Genomic DNA, 14,906 nt, shown 5'->3' with positions numbered 1-14,906 from the left:
GGCGGGCAGGTCAGGTATTTGTGAGGTCTTCGCCTTATTCAGCAGCCATTGCCTTCACCACAAATCCATTCCAAAAGAGAGTATCTGTTTTCCCCTCCCCTCCCCTCCCCTCCCCTCCCCTCCCTTCCCCTCCCCTCCTTTTCCTTCCCCTCCCTTCCATGCAGTCTTGCTCTGTCACCCAGGATGGAGTGCAGTGGCACAATCTTGACTCACTGCAACCTCCGCCTCCCGAGTTCAAGCGATTCTCCTGCCTCAGCCTCTCAAGTAGATGTGACTACAGGCACGTGCCACCGTGCCTGGCTAAGTTTTTTTTTTTTTTTTTTGACAGAGTCTCACGCTGTCACCCAGGCTGGAGTATAGTAGTGCGATCTCAGCTCACTGCAAGCTCCGCCCTCACGCCATTCTCCTGCCTCAGCCTCCTGAGTAGCTGGGACTACAGGTGCCCACCACCACGCCCAGCTAATTTTTTGTATTTTTATTAGAGACAGGGTTTCACAATGTTGGCCAAACTGATCTCGAACTCCTGACTTTGTGATCCGCCTGCCTCGGCCTCCCAAAGTGCTGAGATTAGAGGCGTGAGCCACCACACCCGTCCTGTTTTTATTTACAGCATTTCAGATTGTTTTACCTCTAGCCAAAAATTGAACAGTTGAATGGAACAATTACACTTAGTATTTCAGCTTTCTCATTTGATAATGCAAACTTAGGATGAGTTTAATGTTTGTCAAGTTTCATAAAGAGATGCTTTTATCGTATAGGGAAGACATCATTGTATTTTTTTCTATTTAAGTCTGGTAATTATTTAAATGCTGCACCAAAAATGATCTGGGTAACAATTTTTGTTTAAAAATTTTAACAATGTAATTAAGTCCAAAAGTTAACCCAAACAAATAGAAATAACTATCATATTTACATAACGTGATTAAAGTTTGTAGAATTTCTCAGGATGCCAGATAGCCTTCAGTTATTGAGAAACAAAAACACAGAGTGGCCCGGATTGTCTTTCTAAGATTTTCGCCATATTTAAGGCTTCACCTTTGTTACTCAGTTTGTGGGAGTGGGGGAGTAGGAGAAGTGGTAGGAGGTACTTATGTTGAAAAACCATATTGAACTTTAACGTGCTAACTTCCACAGATAAAAGTGGAACCAGTCGCTCTGGCCCCGAGTCCGGTTATCCCCCGATTAACTCTCCGAGTCGGTGCTGGCCAAGACAAGATGTAAGTATAAACGTTTTCAGTCAGAGTGAAACAAATGAAACTTAACCTTCTCTACCCTTTCCTAATGGACTTAGAACTCCACAGGCTTCTACCAGGTATGAACATGTAGGGTCAAACTTTATTTTTAGAACTCTTTGTTTTCACATTTTTATTGGTTTCTTCCACAGAGTAAATGCTTTTCACTTTATTTGACCTAGAGGATTGTTTTTTCCTTGTTCTTTTTCTCTTTGTTAAAAACTAGCACCTGACATCATTTCTACATAGTGTTTAAGGTCCCAGGTATCTGAAAAGTAAGAAACTCTGTACTGAATGGACTTACTGCCACATTACAGCCAGGTAGATGCAATGCTACACTTTCTCAAGTACATAGTATCTATCACCATGACAAAGAACAAAGGTTCTCTTTTTGCTCAGATGACACATGGTTTTATTCTGTACCTGTGAAACAAAAGATACACCAAAGGCTTGGAGAGACAAAATGTAATAGTCACAACTGATGACTTAGTCCACTCTTTTTTTTTAAAGAAAGCACTAGAAATGTAAACCCCACATTTGCTGTTTATTTGTCTTAATTTTCATGGAATCATCATATCAACCCACTCGTCTTTACAGTTAATCTGTCAGATATTTTTCTTTTATTCATTTTTTGGGGAGGCATTAAGGCCTACAGTGCTCTTACCTGATCCTAATAAGGTAATGAAACATTGATTTTTTTTTTTTTGTAACTCATGTTGAAAATCATTCTCCTTGTTTTAAAAGCATATTATGCATCATTTAAATAAAATACACAAGATAAAAATTCAACAACCTTATTTTTCCCATTAAGCCTGAAAATGCAGTTTACATTGCAATCAAATACTGTGTTGAAAATAGGCTTAGAAGACATTCCATTTACATTCAATTTTTAGCCATAAAAGTGAGAGTAGGAGCCATGAATTTATTTAGTAGAGGACAGAAAATTTCCTTTGTATTCTCAGTGGTTTATTTCATCTTAAAAGTTACATGTATTGATACTGTTGCTTCTATCAACTCCATGTATAGTGCAAAGAAAAAGTCCAGCATGATTCTGATGAATGTGAGCAGAGAGGCCACTTGGTTTTCCAGGGGAGTATATACCCCTCTGAAGATTTAAAGGAGAAAATCCAGTGGCTTCTGTTTTTCTCACCTAAATTCTCTGGATAATTTCCACATCACTTTTTTTGGTTGTGCTGGTAGAGACCTAGGAAATGCAGCAAAAATCCTGTGGATTCAGTGCTTTTGAAACCAGCTATCTGGTATACCAGTGCCCCTGTGTTACCTACAGAAGCGTGAATGTCCTCATCTCTTAACCAGTAGGGCTCAGAGAAGACCCAACCAAAGTAACTCTTCCATCTCCATGCAAATTCTGCATATGGGCTCATTTCTCTAAGAGGAAAATGTTGTTATCCATCGTTCAACAAGTGCTTTACTCCTGCAGTTTATATTTATTCCCATTTCTCAGTAACTCACCATTACTTAATCTTGACTCCCGCAGAGAAATTTGGCTTGCTCATACCTTTTAGAGGAATAAGGTTTGTTAAAAGGCATTGAAAAGCCAGGTGTGGTAGGCCATGCCTATAGTCCCAGTTACTTGGGAGGCTGAGGCAGGAAGATCACTTGAGGCCAGGAGTTCAAGGCTACAGTGAGCTATGACTGTGCCCACTGCACTCCAGCCTGGGCAACAGAGCCACACCCTGTCTCTAAAAATAAAAAATAAAAGGCAGCCAGGCGCGGTGGCTCACGCCTGTAATCCCAGCACTTTGGGAGGCCGAGGCGAGTGGATCACAAGGTCAGGAGATCAAGACCATCCTGGCTAACACAGTGAAACACCCCTCTCTACTAAAAATACAAAAAATTAGCAGGGCATGGTGGCGGCGCCTGTAGTCCCAGCTACTTGGGAGGCTGAGGCAGGAGAATGGCGTAAACCCGGGAGGCGGAGCTTGCAGTGAGCTGAGATCTGGCCACTGCACTCCAGCCTGGGCGACAGAACGAGATTCCTTCTCAAAAAAAAAAAAAAGGCAACTGGGCGCGGTGGCTCACGCCTGTAATCCCAGCACTTTGGGAGGCTGAGGCAGGCAGATCACGAGGTCAGGAGATTGAGACCATCCTGGCTAACAGGGTGAAACCCCATCTCTACTAAAATATACAAAAAAATTAGCTGGGCACCTGTAGTCCCAGCTACTGGGGATGCTGAGGCAGGAGAATGGTGTGAACCCGGGAGGTGGAGCTTGCAGTGAGCTGAGATCGCACCACTGCACCTCAGCCTGGGTGACAGAGCGAGACTCTGTCTAAAAAACAATAAAATAAAAAGACATTGATAGTTATATTCAACTCACCTGCCCTTAAGCATCTTTCAGTCATTCTGTTGACTATTCTATTTTCCTCAATAAATCACTCGTACACCTGAGATATTGAAAGATGTGAGAAATAAATCCTATTTGGAACAAAATGTCTAGTATCAGGGAAATTATAATACCCAGGTATTCTAGACAAATCGCCCTTGAAAGCATATTATATATCATGTAAACTTTCAGATATGTGGTAATGACACCCATGTTATATGAAGGATTAATCATTTGACCAAAGGCAGATGCAAGAAAATCCTTATAATGAAGAAAGAGATAAATGAAGTGAAATAGATTACATTTTAAATTAAAATAGAGCAAGAAAGAAGGAGGAATAAGTCTCATAGTAATAGAATTTTATGTAAAATAAAACTTAACAGTAAAGTAAAGTGCTTTTTGTGGGGCAGGAGTGGTTCTAAATCAGGGGTCAGCAAATTATGGCCTGTGGGCCAGATCCAGGCCACTGCCTGTTTTCTGTGACCTGCAAGCTCAGAATGTGTTTTATATTTCTTAGTGGCTGAAAAAAATTAAAAGAAGAATGTATTATGACACATGAAAATTATATAACATTCAAATTTCCGTGATCCTCCATGGTTGTAGCATGATACATGGCTTAGTCCATGGTAATAATGGAGAAGGAGGCGACAGATTCCTGTCACTGTGCCTGTGGTTACCCAGTTTGCACACACCTTGGGGGGGAATAATACTCTTTTGAAGTGAAATTAATGAGCAGACGGGATTCAAAAGGGGGAGTTTGAATAGTCCAGGGGGGTATTTGTTGCTTAAGAACAGGCAGAATCATCTTTTGAAATTAGGAGAAATGAAAAAGCTTTACAGGGTTCAAATTATACCTTCTCGTTGGAAGATCTTTAAGACGATATTTAGTTTCTGAGTCTTAAATAAAGCAGTTATGTCTTCTGCCCTTGATCCAGAAAAGTACTTTGAGCTTGGATTGTTTTCTCTGTTCTCTATTATTGTTCCTTGAAGCAAGACAGGAATAACTTGTTTTTCTCTTGATTTAACATTCCTGGAAACTGTATTCTAAAGGAGTCTATGGTGAGTCCAGGACCTCCTCCGGATAGTGTTAAAATTCAAGATGACTTTCCAGGGACCTCACATTCCTTTAACAGGTCTTCCAGGAATGGTTGTCCAGAGTTCCTTGTAGTCCATATTGAAGATAAAACCAAAACCTAACCCTGAAATTACAGTCTCAACACCTAGAGACAACATATTCAAGTGAATTGCTGAAATATCTGGTCCTGCCTAGCAGAAGCCTTGCCTTGATGCTAGGATAGCAAGTAAGTTTCAGCTGGCCTCAGAGCCACCGCCTGGAACTCTGTTGATGGGATCCTGAGGTCCCACTTGGACTTGGGGCTGGGAGCAGGGTGACAGCCACCATGGAGGGCAGGGCAGGCAGCAAAGCAGGCACCAGGTTATTTGTCCTCCCCATCTTACTGTGTATTGAGTTTGGTCATTTTGAGCAAGTGTAGGTAGAGTTGGCTAACTTAACAGTGTTCATCCTTCTCCTCTTTTCTGTCAAGAAAATAGGAGCAAGGTCATGTGATGGATTTTAGGGACAGGGACTGTTTGGATGGAATTGTCAAGAAAGACTTGGCAGAATAGGACCTGCAACTCTTCCATAAAGCTCAAATGAGTCAAAGGAGCTTTGTGAAAAAAAGTGAAACATTGGTAAAGTATTAAGAAAAAAATACAAATTTGCATAAAGATTTTGGGATGAATACAGGGTAGAGGAATAAGCATTCTTCCCCTCAAATTTCTCAAATGTCTCTTTTGCTGCTGTCTTCTCCCCAGACCTGAAGAGGAAGCCTCTGCCCTCTTCCAGCTATTCACCCGCCCTTGCCCTCGGGCAGTGGGTCCCCCATGCCCAGGTCCGTGGGGAGCAGCTCCTCCTCCTGCTCTCAGAGCACTCCTGCCTTTATCAGCAAGCACCAGAGAAGGGGTGACTGGCTGGGCCCCTCTAGACATCCCATCATGCAGGGTCACATTTTCTCTAATTAATATCTCATAATATATTTGATCAGGTGATACAGGAACCATTTGAGATGCCTTTCAGAGGACAATATTGTTATCAATAGGAATTCTAAATTCCCTTTGAGAGTTCACAGTAGGTATTCTGTTGAACAAATATAACTCCTTTTTCAAAATATACAAATTTTATAAAGATATTTTTCAGGAACCACTTTACCTCTGGCATTAGAGTTTTCTTTCTGCTGACATTTTGATTTCCGGTGGCAAGTGGATTGATTTCTTACAATTCAGTAACTTCATCATCAGTCCTCATCTGAACAAAAGTGCTGAGAATGTGATGCTTTGCTTCTCATGTCATTTAGTTTTTTTGTTGTTGTTGCATTTCACAGAGTTTAGCTTATGCCTTGTGGGGCTTTTTAATAGTTGTAATGTCTAAATTTTTTCTGTGTACAATAAAAATTGTATATAGAAGCTTTAGCAGACAGCTAAAGCTATGTGATTTAGCTAAAGCTTTGCTTGTTAATCTTTAAAAATAATATGTATAAACACTTGTCTTTCAGTGATCTAAACTTTTCCAATTAATGCTTTTTGACAATAGTAGTAGACAATAATCATGGGCAGTTACAAAAATAATCATTTAAAATATTTTTAAGGAAAATAAGCATTTTATATTTTAAAATATAGCCAGATTTAACCAAGTGACATTCAACAGAGTGAAACTTGTAGTGGTATTTTAGTGAAAAATTTTTTAGAGAAATAATAGCAAATGGTTTTTATCTCACTTTTTGAATTTTCCTTTCTATGCTTGAAGTGCTTTTTATTCATATATAACTTTTTTCCTAGTCTCAACAAATTTAGGGGGAAGTAAAGAGAGTATATATAGTACAGTCAGAAATAGAAATAGATCTTCTACCCTAAGATCAAGAGAAGAAAAAAGAAGCAAATGATTATATGTCAAATATGATCATACCTCCCTAGCAGTAAGAGCAAAAAAATACATTTTTTAAATTAACTTATTTTTATTTATTTAATTATTATTATATATATATTTTTAGACAAAGCCTCCCTCACTCTGTTGCCCAGGCCAGAGTGCAGTGGTTTGATCTCAGCTCGCTGCAACCTCCACCTCCTGGGTTCAAGTGATTCTCCTTCCTCAGCCTCCCGAGTAGCTGGGCTTACAGGCATGTGCCACCACGCCCGGCTAATTTTTTGTAGTTTTAGTAGAGATGGGGTTTCACCATGTTGCCCAGACTGGTCTCAAACTCCTAACCTCCAGTGATCCACCTGCCTCGGCCTCCCAAAGTGCTGGGATTACAGCTGTGAGCCGTCTTACTTGACTGAAATACTTTTTTTTTTTAAAGGAAGGTGTCTCAGTTTCTCAGGAGAGAGTTTTTCAAGACAGTAAATTTAAAAATTAATTTCTATGTGGGAGCAGATGACAAGGACAGTGTCCTCCACAGCAGTTTTTATAGGTGACCCAAAGATATTTTTCATTGACTTTTGCACACTTCCAAGAGGGAAGCATGAAAGAACAGCTCAGTGCTGACAGCTCTTAAGCACCTCTTCATCTCTAGTGGAAACACTCCTATTTCCTTTTCTGTACTGTATTAATCAAGACTCTTGGTGGCAAGTAACGGAAACCCAAATCAAACCAGCTTACGGGGAAAAACAGCAGGGGTGCGTGTGACTTCGGTGGGGCTGCCTGCAGGCTTGCCGAGTATCCTAGTGCTCTGCCCACCCTCCTCTTCTCATCTGGCCTCTGCGGTGTCAGAGGTGGTCCTGGCCACTCAGGCTGATACGGTTCTTGGTGCTCACAGTCCCTGGCGAAGCCCCGCTTCCCGGGCCTCCGTTATCAGTCCCCACGAAGGACTGCACTTCACCAGTCCCTGTGATAGGGAAACTGTCCTGTCAGAAGGGGAAGTGGTAGGTTCCAGAAAGAAAGGAGGGCTCACGCCAGAATCAGGGGCAAGAGGCAGGCAAAGGCAATGGATATGTATTATTTTAGGTAGGAAAAGGCTGTCAGTTTTGCGTTTTTATAAAAGTGTGCTGGGGAGGCAGAGCAAAGAACCTAGTTGGTGTACAAAAGGATACTTTAAATGTAAAGTTTAGGAACATTTCAGAACGTCGTCCTGTCAGACTTGGAAGGCCTTTTCCTTTTCTATTTTTAATATTTCCTCCTAAGAAAACTGTCTGCTTTTGATTTAAAAAAAAAAAAAAAATTAAAGAATATTGGTAGTTTTATTTTTCCCTGATGTACTTGCTACTGAAACGGAAACATTTCGTAGGTATTTGCCTATGTTAAAAGCTAAGCATCCTGAGCTGGATGTGGTGGTATGCACCTGTACTCCCAGCTACTCAGGAGGCTGAGGCAGGAGGACTGCTTGAGCCCGGGAGCTCAAAATTACAGTGAGCTGTCATTGCATCGCTACACTCCAGCCTGGGGGACAGTGAGACCCTGTCTCTAAGATAATAAATAAATAAATAAATTTTTAAAAAACAAAATATCAATGACAAAAAAAAAAGAATTTTAAGAATTACTGGGCCGGACGTGTAGCTCACGCCTGTAATCCCAGCACTTTGGGAGGCTGAGGCGGGTGGATCACGAGGTCAGAAGATCAAGACCATCCTGGTTGACACGGTGAAACCCCGTCTCTACTTAAAATACAAAAAAAAAAAAAAAATTTAGCCAGGCGTGGTGGCGGGCGCCTGTAGTCCCAGCTACTCGGGAGGCTGAGGCGGGAGAATGGCAGGAACCCGGGAGGCGGAGCTTGCATTGAGCTGAGATCCGGCCACTGCACTCCAGCCTGGGCGACAGAGCGAGACTCCGTCTCAAAAAAAAAAAAAAAAGGCCAGGCGCGGTGTCTCAAGCCTGTAATCCCAGCACTTTGGGAGGCTGAGACAGGCGGATCACGAGGTCAGGAGATCGAGACCATCCTGGCTAACACGGTGAAACCCCGTCTCTACTAAAAAATACAAAAAAAAAAAAAAAATTTAGCCAGGCGTGATGGCGGGCGCCTGTAGTCCCAGCTACTCGGGAGGCTGAGGCGGGAGAATGGCAGGAACCCGGGAGGCAGAGCTTGCAGTGAGCTGAGATGGCACCACTGCACTCCAGCCTGGGCAACAGAACCAGACTCCATCTCAAAATAAATAAATAAATAAATAAATAAAGAATGATTGTGGTAAAGTTCACAAGTGACATTATTTAACATTTTTTAATGACTGTATTTAAAATTTTCAAATGACCTATTTTTAATGCTAGGGAAATATGCTAACATTACCAGTGAAATTTCTTAGGCGCTGAACAACTGCAACAAAAGTTGTGAGTTTTATACGTCATTCTTGATACCTTCCTGTACTTACAAATTCAGCAGTCCCAAACCCATAGATCTCAGTTATGATTCCAAGCCACATCCAAGAGGAAGCAGTTAAAATGTTCTTATTCAGGTCTTCGTCCCTTTTCTGATTTTTCCAGAAAAGGAGTTTTTGACTTCCTTATATTACTCTTATTTTTACTGCCTAGAATAATGACACAGTCTCTAAATTTAATTTTTACCCCTGGCACAATACTCTTTATTGATTAACACCAAAGATGCAATATGTTTACTAGAAAAAATAGTAAACTGTCAGAAAAACTGGCTTTAGGTTTTCAGAAATACTTTTACTACACAGTAAAACAAGTGGAGAGATTATAATCAAAGCATTTCCATCTTACTTGTAAACAATTACAGCAGTTCTTACATAGATGCCGCATTAGAAGACTCAGGAAAATTTACTGGATTCCATTCTAATGCAATTAGAGCTAATTTTGTTCTTTAAATGAATAAAAGGTCAGCTAGTAAATCTAGCTTATCTTGAGTCCAGACTTCAATAAATTGTTTTATTTAATTTGTTGTAAAAGATCTTATCCTTAATGGGTCCAGGTCTTATTAGTTCACTGAGGTTTTAAAATATTTATGACCACCTTTTTAGATATGATTTGAATGATAGTTGGAAACTTTCTCTCCACAGTGTTATCAAGGTCCACGATCACTAATTGAGTGAATATAGGAAGGTACTTAAGATTCATTATCTAGAAAAAGCTGATGTGGACTTCCAGAATGTAAATGTTCCTTAACCTGTGACAGGCCGAGATAATTTAGCTGTATCATGGAAACCTTTTGGATGCTATCTGATTATAATTTCTCCTAAAGATCAAACTACTCACACTTCTGGCATTTAAAAAAAGAATATGTTCCTACAGATGGAAACACTTAGGCACTCTTATTACCAACAACATGGAACGTTTCAATCCTTTGCATTCTGTTATTTCCTGTTATGTTGTGGGCCTATACTGTATTCAGATACTGACATAAAGATTGCAGCTGCATGGCGCAACATTTCCTCTCTTTTCCCACACCTGCCTGCGTAGCTTATAGAGTGGATATTCACGTCACTGCAGGACTGCTGTCATTTAGAATATGCACAGTCTTTTTTAACATGGTAGCCACAAGTGTCAGCACGTGGATCTGCCTCGCCACTTTACCCCAGCTGATTCGACTTGTCTTTTGGGTTCCAAACCTACTTGTACCCCCACGGCTTGTCATCCAGGCTCTAGGAAAGAGTCTGTGTCTATGGTCAGCCTCCTTAGCTGCTGCCTCCGTTCCCACCTCTCCTGCCCTGGCTGGAACTTCCTTCCCTCTGTTAGCTCCTCTCCTCTGTGTCTTCCTCTTCTTTTTTCTCATTTTTGTCCAGCCTTTCATTCTCCCATGCTAACTTCCCCACCTTCATCAAGCCTTCCCTCTGTATGAGAAAAAGGCTATGTAACATCTGCTTTTCATTCTGCTTCTCAAAACTTATTCTTTAGTCTTACTTCCTTCCAATCATTCACTCCTAAACCTATATTCTGGTTTCTGCCCTAGAAAAGTTTCTGCAGCTTCTTATTAAGACCATTAGATGCTTCCCAATTCCCAGTTCCAGAGAACACGCAGCAGCTCTTATTGTACAAACCCCCTCTGCCGTTTGGACGCTGTCCCCTAAGCCCTTTCAGAAACTTCCTGTTCCTTTGATTTTTGTGATACTATGCTACACTCAGTCTCTCATTCTCTCTCTCTCTCTCTCTTTTTTTTTTTTTGTTGAGACGGAGTCTCGCTCTGTGGCCCAGGCTGGAGTGCAGTGGTGTGATCTCGGCTCACTGCAGCCTCCGCCTCCTGGGTTCAAGCAATTCTCCTGCCTTGGCCTCCCGAGTAGCTGGGACTATGGGCACCCGCCCCCACACCCGGCTAATTTTTGTATTTTTAGTAGAGACACGGTTTCGCCTTGTTGGCCAGGCTGGTCTCAAACTCCTGACCTCAGGTGATCCACCCACCTCAGCCTCCCAAAGTGCTGGGATTACAGGCATGAGCCCCCATGCCCAGCTTTTCATTCTCTCTTACCATTGATTCCTTTTGGTTTTCTTTTATGGACTTATTTTTTCACCCTTCTTTTCTTTTTGCTCTTGGTACATTAACTCTGTTTCTTCTACGTAAATGTTCTCATTTTCTCTTTAGGTTTGTTATGCAATGATGCTTCCCATTTCTTTATTACCAGCTCATATTTCTCCCCCAAGAGTCAGACTAATCTGCCCAGTTACTGGAAAGTTCTGCCTGGGTGGTAACTGGGCGAACCAGCAGCACCTCAAAAATAGCATTTCCAAAATTGAACCCAGCATTATTTCCCCCGGCGTGGTTCTTCTCCTTCTGTTTCCTATATGTTGATGATGAGACCAGTGCCTCCATTTTCAAGGCATTTGGGGCATTAGGGTAACTTGAATGGAGGCAAAAACTATCTGAGTAATAGAATTGGGAGATTTTCTTTATGTCATAATGTCAGACTGGATGTCCTGAAAGCAAAGATAAATGTCTTCTTAGCTCCAAAAGTTTCCCAAATTGAACAAAACCAAGGAAAGAGAAAGGCCTTGTCCTAGAAGTCTCCTTTGATATCCACTTGAACTCTCAGCATCTTGTAACTTCCGCTTAGCATCTTCAAGCTTGGCTCTCTCCTCCTTGTCTAGACACAAATGGTCAGGTCAGTAGCAGCCAATGAGAGAAAAAAATCTGTATCCTTATTCACAGGGATCCATAACTCACCCCAAGCAAAGATACCTTCAGCTAAGAAACAGGGGGGAAAGGGATATGTAGCTAGGATTTTAATAAATGAAGATTACATAAGAAGATCTGAGAAGCAAAACACTTAAAATTCTGATCAGGACATAATAGGCTTTCAAAAAACAGACTAACTGCTTCAAAATATGTAACCTAGAAAGCAAAAGTTTCCCCCACATCTCACCCTTCCCTTGAGTTAATCTCTGCTGGCTGTCCCATGTGTATATCACCAATTTTTATAAAAACAAATTAGGGGCTGGACGTGATGACTCACACGTACAATCCTAGCACTTTGGGAGGCCAAGGCGGGCAGATCACTTGAGCCCAGGAGTTCAAGACCAGCCTGGGCAACATGGCGAGATCTTGTCTCTACAAAAGATAGAAAAATTGGCCAGGTATGGTGGCATGTGCCTTTAGTCCCAAGTACTCAGTAGGCTGAGGCTTCACTTGAGCCTGGGAAATCGAGGCTACAGTGATTCATGATCATGCCACTGCATACCAGCTTGGGCAATAGGAGTGAGAACCTGTCTCAAAAACAAACAAACTTAGAATTATCGTACACATACTGTTCAGCAGCTTATCCCCTCCCCTCTAATAGATCGTGAACATTTTCCCATGTCTATATGACATGGTATTTCATTTTACTGTTGTATCATAATTTATCTTTCCAGTCCTCAATTTTTGGACATTTAAGTTCCAGGTTTTGCTATAACAAATAAAGAAACAACATCCTCATATATAGATTTTTGTTTATTCAGTGTTACTAGGTCAAAGAATGTAAACATTTAAAATGTTTAAGAGATTGTTATGCCAAATTACCTTCTAAAAGGCTGTACCAGTTAAAATTCCCACCAGCAATACATGAGAATGAAATGATCCTATATTTAAGAAGAATTAGTGCAATCCTACGGTTCTAAAGTTGAAGACGACTCTGGGCAACTAGTAGCAATTTTATATGAAAAGTTCGATCCATTCTTCCCCCTTGTGGGCCTGTGAGTTCCTTTTACAGAAATCCTTTCCTCTCTGGGGGAAGCTATTGGTAGAAGAATAGTAAACAGCTTTATTCAGGCTATTCCCAGGTCTCTTCTGAAATCTGTAGGTCCTTGGTGCTGGCTCCATCTCTGGTGAGCTTTTCTTCATTAAGTGCTTTACTCATGTAAACATAATACTGCAGAGAATTGCTTTCTCTGGGATAGTGTCTGTGCTTTGGAGTACATGTATGAAATTCATCTGTGAAGGAACCTGGGAAATACTATGAATTTGCTCATAATATTTATAAGTAACTTATATTTGTAAGTAATGTTTATAAGTAACCAATTTTTAAAAACAGTTTTAAAGGCCAATATATTTGATGTTGTTACTGCTGTTAAATCAAGGTTATCAGGGCTGAGTAGGGTGGCTCATGGCTATAATCCCAGCACTGTGGGGGGATCCCTTGAGGCCAGGAGTTTGAGACTAGTCTGGACACCATAGCGAGATCCTGTCTCTACAAAATATTAAAAAGATAGCTGGGGCTGGGCGTGGTGGCTCACGCTTATAATCCCAGCACTTTGGCAGGCCGAGGAAAGCAGATCAGTTGAGGTCAGGAGTTCGAGACCAGCCTGGTCAACATGGTAAAACCCCGTCTCTATTAAAAATACAAAAATTAGCTGGGTGTGATGGTACACACCTGTAATCTAATCCCAGCTACTCAGGAGGTTGAGGCAGGAGAATCACTGGAACCCAGGAGGCAGAGGTTGCAGTGAGCCAAGATCGTGCCACTGTACTTCAAACCTGGGCAACAGAGTGAGACCCTGTCTCAAAAAAAAAAAAAAAAAGCCTAGTGTAATGGTGTGTACCTGTAGTCCCAGCCATTTGGAAGGCTAAGGCAGGAGGATCACTTGAGCCCAGGAGTTTGAGGCTGCAGTGAGCTGTGATCACCACTGCACTCCTGCCTGGGCAACCGAGTGACTCTGTCTCTCAAAAAAAAAAAAAAAAAAATCAAGGTGATCAAGTAGGCATTTTCTTTGGTTTTTGTTTGTTTCTTTGTTTATAGTACCCCTCTTTTTTGGAAATAAGTATCTATTATAAATTCCTGTGTAAAATGATACATTGTTTGTACTTTGCACTTAAAAGTTTATTTTTGTATAAATACCACAGTAAAAATGTTGTCTATTAAAAAAATGTGTGTCCTATTTGTTGCCTGTTTTTTAGTCATTGTATAGATTCTTTCCTGGTGTTTTATAAAATATGTTTTATCAGACTTAGCTTTGCCCCAAATGGTGGCAGGGCTGGTCTATTGTGAATTCAAGCACATGATCTATCAAGATTTCAACCCAGAGGAAACGGGCCCAGAAGTCCCAGAGCAAGCAAGCTCTCCGTGGGCCAACTAAGATCACGTGACCAGCCTCAGTCCCTGTACCCGTGGAGACACGGCAGCTCTGATTGGCCTGGCTCATGTGTGTCGCTTAGAACTAGAGGTAGGATAAAGCCCGCTCAGACCACATGGCCAGAAAGAAGGAAAAGAGAGGACTGAAGGCAGGGGCAGGGCAAATGGGTGCTGTGTAGAGATAGGCAAACCCAGCAGATGCCCCAAGCCTAGACCTCTGCTATGCCAAATGCTAGAAGCCATTGGGCTTATTTATATATATTTCATGGTGCTGAGAAATGTCTATTTGCATTATTTATTTGTGAATCGTTCCTTCCGTAAATTGTGTTGTTGTTTTAAGTGTCCTATGAAATATGTTTTAAAGTATCAAGATATTACGTAGTCAAAGGTAATATTGTTTTCCCACACGGTGCTATATACATCACAGATACTAAAACTTTTGATAGAAATTACAAAATTTGTGTTACCTTTATGGGCATATTTAAAAGCTAACATCCTAGTTTCTGTAGATTCCAATCTACCAATATTTCCTATGCTGAATCATAAGCTTCAGCATTTCTTTAACAATATCTCGGCGTTTGGTATAAAACCCTTTGACTTCAGATGCAGAGAATATTTGTTCGTTAGGTAAAAATGAGATGGTGACTGGTACTAGTCCATTGTCCAAAGTTTGAAGCATAATGTTGCTGGTATATGATATCAACTCTGTCTGTGATATCATATACTTACCTGGTTTTATTTTTATAACTGTGTGCATCTTGAATACAATATTTTTCTAAAGTTTATTATAATTAGAAGATCTTTAAAATTCCCTTTAGAATTGTATTTTTCCCAACAGACCCAGTTAAAA

General features: G+C 41.0%; 1 protein-coding gene across 2 annotated transcripts in view; it reads left to right on the top strand.

Annotated features, from left to right (window-relative positions):
• TAF3 (TATA-box binding protein associated factor 3) overlaps positions 1-14,906 on the top strand; it is a 196,285-nt gene that overhangs the window by 153,143 nt on the left and 28,236 nt on the right. For both annotated transcript variants that reach the window (XM_033209246.1, XM_033209245.1), the window contains exon 4: positions 1,135-1,217. In XM_033209246.1, coding sequence (XP_033065137.1) covers positions 1,135-1,217 — 83 coding nt within the window. The remainder of the gene's footprint in view (positions 1-1,134; positions 1,218-14,906) is intronic.

Source organism: Trachypithecus francoisi, unplaced genomic scaffold (assembly GCF_009764315.1).
Source record: "Trachypithecus francoisi isolate TF-2019V2 unplaced genomic scaffold, Tfra_2.0 Lachesis_group9, whole genome shotgun sequence".
NCBI lineage: Eukaryota > Metazoa > Chordata > Mammalia > Primates > Cercopithecidae > Trachypithecus > Trachypithecus francoisi.
Note: the sequence above shows the minus strand (reverse complement) of the source record. Positions and strands in the feature narration are given on the sequence as shown.